The following is a 13,212-nucleotide window of genomic DNA, read 5'->3' on the forward strand; positions in this document are numbered from 1 at the left end:
ATCAAGGCATGCTGAGCCAGCTATACATCTTGACAAAGCAGAGCAATATGAGGCTGCACCACAATATGGCATTGGTAAAAACACTGAGGTAGGACAAAGACATCAGCCAAATATAACAATCATTGTATCAGGTGTGACACCTGAAAAGCACAGAGCATCACTTATCTCCACAGAGTTCACAAACAGCCCAAATGAAGGAAGCAATACTGAAGCAGAGGAGGAGACTAACGATACCGAAATGGAATCAATGAATGAATTACACAGGGATGGAAATTCAATAAATGAAGCCTTTGCACAGCCAGTCACAGGTTCAGGTATTTCTGAAGTTCAAGCAGAAACCCTGGATGACACGATCCAACAGTCATTTCTACCATTAGAAGACATCATAGAGCCTACTACAGATTCTGACCCAACTCATGTCCAACTTCAGGAAGGTACAGCACCCACCCAGTTGGCAAAAGCAAATATGAAAGAAGAGAGCGAGAATATTGAGAGACACAAAGAATCAAACAAACAGTACTGTGATGGAGAATCAACAAAACAGGAAGCTGTGGGTGAAAATATGTGTGATAGGGAAGACCAGTCTGAGACTTGGAGTGATATGATGTTACCTGACTGTGCTGATGCAGATGACACAACAGCCTCTCACACAGTGGGCAGTTGCACAGGCAGTACTGAGAACATGAGTGATGAGGCTAACATTTGCACCACTGATTCCATGATGGCTTCAACCTGTCATAAAGAGACAGATATCAACAGAGACTTGTTCATGACAGACAGCCAAATTCATAATAGGCCAGATGAAGGCGGATTTGTAAGTATGGAGAAGGTAACTGAGGCAGTGAGTAATGACTATGAGTTAACAGAGAATGAACTTAACGCAGATTGTGATGGGGACTACAACTATTTCAGTGCTGATTCAGTTTGGCTTGTCAAAGAGGTCAGTTGTGTCTCTGAGATGTTAGAGGAGCAGGTGGACAGTAAGGCAGGAGAACCAGCTTCAGAGGCAGAAGCTGAAGAAAGTGATGATGACAAAGTAAGTGAACAAGGGAATAAACTGACAGAAAATGAACAATCCAAAGAAATACCTGTCAAACAGCATGCCGATGTGGAGGAAACAAGCAGACAGATAACGGAGAGCTGTGAGTTGGGTGCAGTGGACCTGGACTTAGAACATGGAGGAGCACCTGAGGAGGACATTTCAGGAGAGGAGGAGAGCTCCTTGATAGCAGAAGAAGGAGGATCAGAGTCAGCTGATCACTCGGCCGAATCTCTGTCTGATGATGAGATGGAGCTGTACATGCATGCCCTGAGAGCAGCCCAGAAGGCTGCACTCAAGGACTCACCGAGCCCTGGGAAGAGAGAGAGTCCTGTTTTCAAAAGGTCCTCTGTGAGCAAGGCCGGCGGGGCATTGCCATGCATTACTGAATCAATAGATGAAGACGATCAACTCACTGTTGCACAGACTGATGAACAAAATCTAAAACAACCAAAGCCGTTCAGAAGCCCAGCCCCACAACTTGCCCATGAAGAGGCAAACACCGCTAAGATTGACTGGACCCAGAGTCTATCTCTTGAAAATGTCGCTAGGGTGCTCATATGCGTGTTAATGTTTGTGGTATTCATGGTTACAGCATACTATTATGACTTTTTGGCTTGCTTTGTTCTCTACATGTTTACTGCATACTGGTTATATTGTCAAAAGGAGACAATACAAATAAAATAAAATATTTAGCAAAGATTCATCATGAAACCTCTTAGTGACATGTATGCCATCAACATATGACCGGATTTCTTAATAGGTGTTGACTTCAATAAATCTGAATGTGTCCTGTATAAACATGTATGGCCAGTGTTGTTATTTTGACTGCTTTAACACAAATAAAGAGTTTTTTTTTACACAACACTCAATTCAAATACAAAAGCATGCACAGGGAAACACAGCTGATGCTACTCAATAGCTGAGCGACAGATAAAAGACTCGTGTAAGACGATGCCCCATGGGATAAGCTTTCATCTGATCGGGATGAGTCTTATAAAGACAGTCACTGTCAGTTTGGTATTTCTGAAGTTATCATTTTCACCTCATATCTTTTAATTTACAATAAGAACCTGGTGCATCAAATATGTTGATTACATTTCAAATTGGACTTGACTTTTGGATTTTTTCATTTGCCATAATTAATATCTTATGGATGTGCTATCAACACCATGGACTATTTGTCATTTGCACTTCTATAAGGTCCATAATCTAATTACATTTTTAAAAATAAAGGACAACGTCCAAAGTTGGGGAATGTAAACATTTCACAAAGGAGTATTAAGTGTGGGCATTTTAAATGGATTATAATGTCCAAATACTTACTACATATTGACAGAATCGGTGACATGGCTGTAATGTAATGACTTCATTCTTATAGTTAAATCATACTTTAATCAGACAGTGTGAGGAAAATGATGCATTGTTATGAATGCTCTGCAAGATGGCCACAGGGATTGTGTTGAGCCAGTGTGAAGTGGCTTTCCAATATGGGTCCAGGAGGAGGTTAATGTCCGGATGAGCAGCTGGTACAGCCTCAAACACATGGCACAACAGAGGGGGACAACATAAGCTTAGGAAATCTCTAAGTGACCTACTAGCCACAAAGGACATCTGAGAAGGTCAAGAAAATAATATTCAACCCTTCACCACACCAGCCAACAACTCCCCTTGCACTCCATTGCAGAACAGTATCATCTTATTTTCAATCAGACGGATTAAAAAAAAGAAAAACACACACAAAGTCTATACAAGGCATTTTTGTACAAAATGTATTTGAAAGTATACCCATTGCATGTCAAGATTGATATCCTGATGCAGAAAGTTACAGATTCCAAAAGTTCAACCGTCCAGATCAGTATAAAACAACAGAGCAGTGACTAGCAACCACATCACAAGAGGTGCCATCATTCTCTCAATAATAAACCGTACATATACTATTTTCAATGTTTTTTGTATCAGGTATATTATCCTACAATTAAATGTACACATCCCTGAAAATTAAAAATTCAGTAAAAAGATACTCATTATGGAAAAACTACACAGATTTTGACATATATATTTATATATCTAGATAAATACAAACATTTGGGAAGTAGGCCACTGTGGAACGTTGTTTTTGTAGATCAGGTCTGGTAAATCTAGCCTATTTACTCAGGTAGCCTTAATGTCGGGTGGTCTAGCATTGTATCCAGACATGGAAGGAAATAAAAAAAAAAAAAAATACAATTTTTGGCTACTTGTGAAAGATGCACTCTTGCTTAATTTTATAACTATAGTGGTGATTAGTATTTATATAACAAAAAGTTAAACACCTTAAAAAGTCATGACCATAAGAGTGATAAAACAAACACACACGCACACACACATACACACACACACTTTTAGCTGCACAAAAAAATCTTGCATCATGGAAAAGAAAAGTAACTGTAATGCCAGTTGCTAATGCCAACTTGCTTCTGTTGTAATAACTTAAAGTAATGGGAAATACACTGAGAAACACTCCATTAGTTAGCCCTAGTAGAGTTATGCATTTGTGGCCAAAACATTGCACAGGTCGTAGCACCAGTAAAGACACACCACGTTGATGTGAGGGACTCACATTTGTGTACAGTATACATACTAAAAGAGGTCACACTGAGTACCAGCCATGAGGGAAATAAATTAGTGTTGGTAGACTATTTACACATTAGTTAAATACTCAGCTACTGCAGGGGGGGGGGGGGGGGGGTGATGATGGGAGTGCATGTCATGATGGCAGAGGGGTTTGCAGCAGCCTTTGCAGCACATGAGAGGGGGGACTGTCCAGCTGATTCCCAGCGGATCAGAGAGAAAACCATTCAAGATGCCTAACGCCCGCGCCTGGCCTCGCCGCCGGGCCACTAGTCCTGGCCTGCTGGGAGATGGATGCCTGAGAGATCCTATAAGAGAGGCACACACAAGTCTCAATCTATGTCACTTGAAGTTGCATAAAGGCTCATCCACAACCCAGCTCATGTGGACGAGGAAACAGAGGCTGCCAGCGCGGCAATGCGGTTTGCCTTCTCCTCAGAGGCGCTCTGGTCCTGGCTAAGGTTCAGGATCTTCTGAGAGTTAGGATGCCATTGCCTACAAGAGAATAAAACCACACACTTTGAGACACCATTCCAGCCCATCGTCTTTAACCTCTCTTGTGTGCCGTCACATCAGACTGCAACAGGCAAGTGTCGAGAGTTTTGTGTAGCTGCATGCGCTAGCGTCTGCTCTTACCAGTTGGGTCTGCTGCCGGAGGAGGGGGCGGGGGAGTGTTTCTCCGTGGACCTGCACGGCCTCCGCTCTCCGACCCCCCGCCCGCCCGGCGCCACCGTGATGCGCGCGCCGCTGGGATGGGGCTCGGACACACGGAGCGTCCTGGAATCTGTGATCTGCAGCACACAGAGCAACACACTCACCGGCTGACACAGCACGCAAGCACAGCGCAATACATACACATGCACACAGAAATCCCTGATACCGAGGGAGGAACAGTGCAAATGGTGCACGTGGAATAACATTGCAACACTGACAAATCAGACAAATACTATGTAGTTCATATCAGTGGAGTAGTAAACTGCTGTATATTCAAGCTGTGTGGGATACTCACCTACTGAAACATTAGCTTTGGTGTCAGTTTCCGTGGAGGAAATTAATTCTTTTTTATCGTCAACAGTGTTTCTCCGCGCTAAAGCTGGCTTCTCTCGTCCACTCTTGGGTGCACTGTTGGTGCTGTGCAGGCATGATGGGGAAAAGCAAGCAGCTTTTAGTACTGGACATGGAACCAACATCTAGAGTCTTCAGGCACACACACACGCGCGCGCACGCGCACGCGCACACACACACACACACACACACACACACACACACACACACACACACACACACACACACACACACACACACACACACACACACACACACACACACACACACACACACACACACACACACACACACACACACACACACACACACACACAGTTAAAGGAAAAATCTGAGTCTCTGTCTCTCTCGGTCACTGAGTACTGTTGATACGAAACAAACGACAACAATCGGTTTTTACCTAGCTCGAGTTGCTACAGCCAGCAGCTAACACAGCCATGCAGCTAGAGCGCACACTACAGCTAGGTAAAACTGATTGCTTTCGTCTGTTACCGTACCGACAGTACTCGTACCTCTACTTAAGGTCAGGGTGGGACACAGGGTTGAGTTGTTGAGTGCAGCAATGTAGTGGAGTTGCTACATGTTACAGTATATATATTCTAGCTAAGCCTGAAAAAGGTGGTCATGCACTCCTCTCTTCCAGTCACTGTTATTCCATTCAGACAACTAGCTGCCACTACCTTGCTGTGCTGTGTGCGCTGCTATTGGACGATATGCTGGACTCCGAGACACAGCGTCGACGAGGCTCCAGTGACCTTGTGACCCCCAGCTCCTGCTTGATGACAAAGCCATTATAAAGACCTACAAGAAAGAGAGATCACAGCAATACATTAACATGTGTTCCAACACACTTGGGCTGTGTGAGTGAATAGCAGCTTTTATGGCTCAAAAGTGATCAAATCACTTTGATTAGTTCGTTTTTAGTAAGAAAACAGAATATGCCATTTTGTAAGATGGGATGACTTACCCGTGTCCAAGCGTTTGATGGGGGACTCCTCGTCGTCAGCCAGACCATCACTACTGGCACTGTGAGTTCTCTTCCTGGGCTGGAGGAGGGTCTCTAGCCTGGGGATGACCACAGACAGGAAGGTGGTGGTGCCCAGCTGAGGGCTTCGGATCGGGCTCTTGGGGGGCTTCTGTGGGCTCACACTCTTAGATTTGCGGAAGAGGACAGCAGTCCGGCGGTTAGTAGTGGAGGGTTCAGCAAGTGTGGATGTGGCAACTAGACTCAGATCGCTGGGGGGCAGCAGCAGGTCTGGGCTGGTCCCACTGGGCACTGAGGTATCTGCTCCATCCAGTGTGTCTGGCTTCGTCATTTCATCAGGAGTGGCCTCCACTTGATTCACTGTTGGGGGTTCTGGTTCACTCACTGAGATCTCGATTTGAGGTAAGCTGTCAAGTGACTCCAATTTGAGAGCTAAAGACTGGTCTTCTAGAGGGACACAAATGACCAAACCAAAGAAAGTCGTTAGTTGTCAATTGTAATATTCTGGATATTTTAAGGCACTATTTTCTGTTAAATTGACAATGTGCCATAGAGTGTACCTACAAACACATTCTTCCTGTATGAACATTATTATCATATTCACCAATAAAGCTCAACACAGAACACTGCAACAGTGTGAAGCATAAATGTGTGTAGACACACCCTTTTCCTGTGGGACTGGTTCAGCAGGATGCTCCTTTAACTGCTCCACAGGTTTTGTGTTGACTGGGGGAGGACACTTGCTGCTCATGCTCATCTCACTGCGAACATCATTGATGGTCTTCTTGAGCAGCTTGAGCCGTTTGTTTCGTGACGGGCTGGACTTCATGCTGCTGAGCAGGTCCAGGTGGTCCAGTAGCTGTTTCAGCTGCTCCTCCAGAGACATGTGTTTGCGGCTCACTGGATTCAACAGGCGGTCAACTGACAAGGGCAGGAGCAGAAAACGTGAGACAGGACGACACAAAAATGTCAATTATAATTGTTCCGTTTAGTGAATTTGGAGCATGTCTTACCGTCGTCCCAGGAGAACGTGGGCGTTGGCTCCAGCTTGGGCGGCTCAGGTAGATGCAATCCGCTGGGGAAGTCAAAGCCAATCCTGTCGGCATCTCGACGGGCTTTCCTGAGGATCACGCCGCCATGGTCCCGCATACGTAGAGCAGCACGGTGGAAGAATGTGTCCTTGGCATTGTATTTCATGCAGTTAGCAATGATGAGGTTGAAGTCCTCTTCAAACTCATCAAGGTTTCTATAACCATGAGCGTCTATACGTTTCCTCATTGTAGAGAAGTCCATTGGGCGTTTGATGACATCCAAATAATCTGGAACCTAAGGGTAAAGCAAATACAAATACATTCTTTCAGTTCATTCACATCAGACAACTCTGAATTTTGCTTGATTAATTTAATTATTACAGAAGTACTTCTTTATTTGCTCATTCCATTGCCTTCTCAGAACCTCACTCACTGCACAGCGCCAAGCTACTTGTTAATTGTACTTACTTGTTAAGCTTAATACATAGACACGACACAAAAAGTCGACATGTTTGACAGCTCTTGAAACCCAAAAAGGAAGTCTCTATTTCACTATTCTGCCTTTGGCAGTTGAACCCGAGACGTGGGAGACAGGCATGCTAACCACGAGGCTGAAGTCATGACCGTTGGTCACATGACTACATGGCCTCAGGGAGTGGAGGTTACACAGCACCACCCCACTGGCCTAAATGACACTCACCCTGTGCCCCTCAACACGGGCTAGGGCTCCACTCTAACTGGGCCACCATGGGGCAGATATCTGGGTCCTTGAGCATGCAAGACAAGCACACCACAAAGCTAAAAGCCATGGCTGCTGCTTTCAGAGCTTGTGCAGCCATGTCAACTCAGTGACCTGTGTTGCATTAAATCCTCCATTCTATACATCCGATCTGGGTCACAACCACCCCCTGGGCTCAAACCTAGAGCTCTGACGACGGTGGACGCAAGCTAACCACAAACCTAAAAGCACTCCTATTTACGGCAATGATTCTGCCATGCAGAGTTGAACATACACAGCAGAGATGTTTTGATAGCGGGTACTCTCAATGTGTCATTTATTTAGTGATCAGCCTCTTTAAATTGCCTAATTACCAACTACAAAAATGATTCTGGTATAATTTAGTCATATAACACTACTCCAGTTGGGAGAGTACACCCATTGATTCTGAGAAAGCATTTTCAACTGGATTGAGAAAAACTAAAAATATCCATCAGTTTCAAGGAGTTCATTGTTGAGATTTGGTGAAATATTATGGAAGGTGGTAGTGGTGGAGAGATGGTGGTGGTGGGGGACTACAATGTCATTGTGCAAAATGAACAAGAGAGAACACATGTGTTAGTGTAAGGACTTACCTCTTTAACACTGACAGGCTGAGCAAAGATCCTCGTCTGGTCCTTCTCTTTGAGCTGTTCCAGAGCAGCTCTCAGCAGAATGGTGAATGGAGTGAGCTGCATCTCCAGCACAGACTGCTGTAGCTTCATCTACACATCATGGACACAAGACACAGTGATTACAACAGCCCTCACAGAGCAGAACATGCAGCATCACTGCTGGTGTAGGTGTAATGCCAAGCAGACACATTTGTGTGCAACTTTGATGCGGTTAAAGCCCTGAATCAGTTCCATCACCTACTGTACACTTTTTGATCTGACCAAATTCCTGTTTGATCGGTTATGTAGCTTGAGCAGGTTCACGATATCCAATTAGAAGATATCACAATCAATTTTCTAGTATGTCAGTCATTTTCGTCCACTGTCTTGTAGTGTGAGCACAGCAATTGAATCCAAGGTTCAACTGAAGCACTGGTCTTGACAAGTGAAAGAGTATTTGGTTTGGCAAGCCACTGGCCCGTTTAGGCCATTCTCAGCTTTCTGCCACAGTCACAAGCCTGTTCAGTTCACCTATGTTTCTAAGTGGTTGAAGCTAAGTACATGGGGCTAAGTAAGAAAGATTCATTACAATGTAATAAATGATCTGTTTCATGAAACTGACTTTTCTGGGCCAGTAAAAATATACGAAGGGCAGGTACAAATCAGATACACTGTCATATACAACTGAAAATTACGCACTCTGTCTGCCATCTTAAGTAACATCCAACTAAATGACGTATGGACAGCACTTAGCCCTTCAAGGCCTATGGCAAAGTGAGGTAAAATATTTACTCTAACTTCATATGTGGTTCTGAACCTTTTTGAATAAAAACTCCATGATATTATCATGACACCTCTTGCTGCCTCTCTTTTGGTCACACTAAAATGCCATTGCTCCCTTAAGGTGTGCATAGCTACCTCCTCTCTCTTGAGTTTTTCCCTCTTGCGGATCAGCTCCAGCAGTAAGCGAGCACGCTCCAGGTCATGGCGCAAGCGGTGCCATTCCTTCAACTGCTCTTTCCGGCTGTGGCAATCCTTCTCCTCGTGCTCCTGCTGGAAGAACAGGAGGAGTCAAGAGCCTGCTACAAAACAAACTGTGTACCATCAGAAGACCACGTGTGATGTCAGAACACCCAAAATGAATGGAACTCACTGGCTCGGGGGGTTTCTCAGGCAGTATGGTTGTGTGGAGCCGTCTAATAAGAGGCACACCATTCCTCGCTTGTCTCTTCAGCATCCAGTAACTGAGCACACGCTCCACAAACAGCCTCTTCCTCTGCACTGAAACTTGATTTAAGATTGTGCTGAAGCTGAAAGAAAAGGAAACGAGACATGTCCGGTGAATCACAGAATACGAACGAGCAATATTCCACCTGCATTTTACTTTCAAAACTGGAGAGAATAAACCATGCAACTAAATAATTATTTTTGTAGACGGGTAAAGAACACAAACCATAATACTTATTAGAAGCCAAAACGAACACCTCAATGAGCATAAATCTGCCTAATGTATAGTAAAGCAAATAATAATAATAGCAAAGAAAAAGTTACCTTGTTTGAGTTAGACTAGGCACAGAAACAGATGGGACAACTGCAGCAGGTTCAGGCACAGTTTTCTTGATCTTCTTTTGCACGCGTTTCAATTTCCTTGTACCTTTAAGATCGTCCTTCAGGTCGTTTTTGGACGACGCCTCATCATAAATGCCAAGCGGCCTCCTGGTGCAACCATTGGGTGTGTGTGTTCCACAGAACGCCGTCTTCTTCACCGTGAAAGCGGAGGAGCCCTCCTTGGTCTCCTCTTTAACCAGCTCCATTTTCATGTAGAGGCCGGCCTTCTGGGCGCAGCTCACATGGAAGGCAGTGTAGCAGTTGGCTCTGTGACACTGAATACAAGCTCCCACGCTCTTCTCTTTGCAGAGATAGCACGTCAGCTTCCAGCGGGCTGGTGGGATGTTGGCCACGCCATCAATGGGCTCGATGAAGACCGTGTTGGTGAACCCAACCTCGGGCAACCACAGAGCACACACCACGTGACCCCAGCGGTCATCATCCGTCTTCTTGAGGGCACCACCTTTGTTGGGGCAGAAGACACACTCACCGGGCTGGGAGGGTGACTGCATACAATGACGGCAAAGCCACTGGCCCTCAGGAATATAGGGCACGCCATAGCATTCTTGGTGTACTGCCAAATTGCACATGTCACAGAAGAGAATAACATTGCTGTTTTGACATTCACCATCCATGCAAATGCAGCAAACGGCATCCTCATCGATCAGTGACTGAGGATCAACTTTTCCCTGGGTCTCAAAGAAGGACTCCTTCTCAAAGCGGTCCATGAGGAACTCAAAGACATTTTGGGAGACTGGGCTGAAGCCCTCACCTCTCCTCTTTTCATTTACCAGCTCTAACCAGGCATAGTCCTCCTCATCCATGTCATACTCAACCTCCTCATCCAGCTCTTCTGAGGTCTTCTCCTCATAGGTGTAGTAGTTGGATGGCCTCCGGGGAACCAGTGGGAGATTGTATTCCACAGTGCGAATCTTGGGTTCAGGCAAAGCATTCCCCTGCACAGTTGCACCCTGTGCACTGGTCAAGGCAGCAGTCTTTTTCTCTTGGTTGATTTTAAGGCGTGCAGAGCGCACCAAGACCTGCTGTGGCTTCTCACTGTTCTCCTTGTTGCTGTTACACTCGTTGATCTCTTGCGCTACAGGGTCGTCGTCATTAATCACGTCAAGCTTGTCATAGATGCTGATCCTGTGCACTCTGCCATCAACCTCCAGGTCCACCATGCGTTGGGCCTGTGCATACGTCAGAGTTTCCCGATTGCGAGATGGTTTGATGGGTGATGATGGCCTCTGCGGAGAAATTCTATGGTGTCGAGTCTTCTTCTTCATTTTTAGCACCTGAGATATCTACAATGATAAGGAGACCAAGAAAATGTAGGTTGTATTAGAATGATAATTTTGAAATTAGCTTTTGAACCACAACAGCAAACGTATTTCCACATTATGGTACAAGTGACAATACTGAGGAAAGACCATAAATGAAACCTACTTCAGTCTAGTGTTTTTCACTAGACACTGGTAGAGCCTACAGCATAAAAGGGGAAGTCAACTCACATGGAACATGCACGTTTCTTCTTGATTGTGTTGCATAGCAGTTTCAGTGAATATTCTCTTTATTTTGTCGTACAGGCAGGCATATGAGATGATGCGTTAGGAACGAAACATATTTCTATGGCATAGAACAACAGTTGACTGCAACAGAGTTCTTAATCAAAACACGACGTAAATGGAAGGCACAAACACAGTGTTAAAAGCAGCAATATGCAGCAATGGTTAAATATGGTTTAAGAAGAAGCAACATTACAAAGGCTTCAAGTTGCTACATGAAAATCGGTCAACAAGGGCGTGTTTAAACCCTGCAATGGGGCGTGGTTAACCTCGGTGTCTGTCCTAAAGCAGGAGTTTCAGAAGTCAGAAGCTAGCAGACGACCCAGCTAGCTATCCTATCGATAGCTAGCTAACATGGTTGCCGTTGGCTACCGCTAATTATCGCTTGAGAGCAAAGTAACAAACAGCTATCGGAAGGGTCGCAGTTTGCGCTACGTTACAGTTGCCCGACGATGTAACTTCATCAAACCAGCAATTTGACAGTCCACACACTTAACATATATAATGCACTTCCGTGCTCTAAATCACAACCAGCAACTGTTAACGCTAACATTAACGTCAAATTTGTTAACGTAAATATTGATTGACAACAATCGACCATCCGTCTAGTTGAACATTTTCGTAAATGCTTGGAAAATGGTCTATCCCGCAATGTAACACAATATATTTAACGACAGGGTGTTGAATGTTGAATTAAGTTAGAAACAGCAACATGGCGTCAAATGGGTCCAAGACACACTAACGTTAGGTTTAGGTTACATGTCCATCTCAGCTAGCGATAACGTTAGGCTAGCTGTCGATGGAGAAGTAGATTCCGCATAGCCGTTGCTAACTGACCAGATGCCAGCTATAACCCCAGTTACAAACACAATACTGTTTCAATATGTCAAGTATAATGCACGTACTGCTCGTAGCATCCCATTAAAACAGCAATCGATACATTTAAGAATATATCCAACGTTAAACAAAATATCCGCACCTTAGTACTTCGAGACCTTCCGCTCGAATGGCTGAAGCAGGCTAAGCTAGCTACTCTAATGTAGCTAAGGCCTCCGAAACAGCAGTGATTTCCTTCTGAATCGTCGCATCCAACGGGAGCCGCTCGTGCTTTGAGGCAAAAATTTGAAGGATACAATGGAGTATCCAAGACAACCTTTCAGATTCTAATTAAATCCCGTATCTGAACTTTGCTTTTTCATCAAAACAAACAATTAACGGCGGTATTCTCTGTGAAATAATACTATTAGCAGCAGCTTCTGCTAGCAGGCAGGCTGACTCGCTAGCTAGCAATTTTTCCTCAAAACAACACAATGCGGCTGTGTTGATCAGGTGACCTGAATCGTGCTTTGGTTAGATTTCCGGGTCAGAAATATTATATTATACCACAGTAAAGGTTTATCTCAATATCGCCCTCTGTAACGTTACCACTAACATAGCCTAGGGAAGAGAGCAATGTTTTAGTTAGAAATGGATTTTGCAAACCTACAAGATTTATCAGTCAGTAATCAAGCTGCATCTGAAACTGTTCAAAATGTCAACACTTGGATATGCTTGCTTGTGAGGCTGGACTTTTACAATAGATTAGCTAGCTGCTATGTGGACAGTGTTGCATCCATAGACTGTAAAAAAATAGGTTGAATCGAAAGTTTAGATAGGCTAGCTAGCTGCTACATTTGTTAGAAGCACAAGAACATGATATGCTGCAGGCCTACTCTGTTCTGGACTGGTTTTACAGCAAAAAGGTAAGAAGAAAATTAGGTAAAAAGGTAAAAACAAATTAACATAACTCAACATAAAAAAGAACTGTAACAAGACAATACACCAAAGAGTGAACAATCAAATTGCACACATAGCGCTCGTCAAAAACAATCAGGCTAGGCCTATGTTTTCATGTCTTTTAACAATGAAGTTCACTGGTGATGTGAGACCAAGGGG

The 13,212-nt window shown here is 44.3% G+C and overlaps 1 protein-coding gene across 5 annotated transcripts; it reads right to left on the reverse strand.

Moving 5' to 3' along the window:
* Positions 1 to 2,788: 2,788 nt before the first annotated feature.
* On the reverse strand, positions 2,789 to 12,575 carry LOC134093800 (bromodomain-containing protein 1-like). 5 transcript variants are annotated; one of them, XM_062547058.1, is made up of 12 exons: positions 12,257 to 12,575; positions 9,656 to 11,007; positions 9,258 to 9,414; positions 9,023 to 9,157; positions 8,087 to 8,215; positions 6,716 to 7,028; positions 6,366 to 6,623; positions 5,685 to 6,149; positions 5,398 to 5,518; positions 4,662 to 4,783; positions 4,289 to 4,443; positions 2,789 to 4,147 (listed from the first exon to the last, which is right to left on the reverse strand). In XM_062547058.1, exons 2-12 carry the CDS (start codon positions 10,996 to 10,998, stop codon positions 4,133 to 4,135), a joined length of 3,213 nt encoding a protein of 1,070 aa, XP_062403042.1. In that variant the 5' UTR covers positions 10,999 to 11,007; positions 12,257 to 12,575; the 3' UTR covers positions 2,789 to 4,132. The 5 variants fall into 5 exon arrangements, with proteins under 5 accessions (XP_062403042.1, XP_062403041.1, XP_062403040.1 ...); XM_062547057.1 differs by having other exon boundaries at positions 9,656 to 11,016; XM_062547056.1 differs by lacking the exon at positions 12,257 to 12,575 and adding an exon at positions 11,224 to 12,109 and having other exon boundaries at positions 5,685 to 6,146; positions 9,656 to 11,016.
* Between the last annotated feature and the right edge of the window lie 637 nt (positions 12,576 to 13,212).

This window comes from Sardina pilchardus, chromosome 10 (genome assembly GCF_963854185.1).
Source record: "Sardina pilchardus chromosome 10, fSarPil1.1, whole genome shotgun sequence".
Lineage (NCBI taxonomy): Eukaryota > Metazoa > Chordata > Actinopteri > Clupeiformes > Clupeidae > Sardina > Sardina pilchardus.

Bases quoted from the DNA above. Each gene is read 5' to 3' on its own strand.
- LOC134093800 (XM_062547053.1), bottom strand. From the start codon at position 11,259: ATGCAACACAATCAAGAAGAAACGTGCATGTTCCAT. The intron at 9,415-9,655 runs GTAACTTTTTCT...CTTTTCTTTCAG, and splicing joins CCTAGTCTAACTCAAACAAG to CTTCAGCACAATCTTAAATC. The intron at 9,158-9,257 runs GTGAGTTCCATT...CTGTTCTTCCAG, and splicing joins CTGAGAAACCCCCCGAGCCA to CAGGAGCACGAGGAGAAGGA.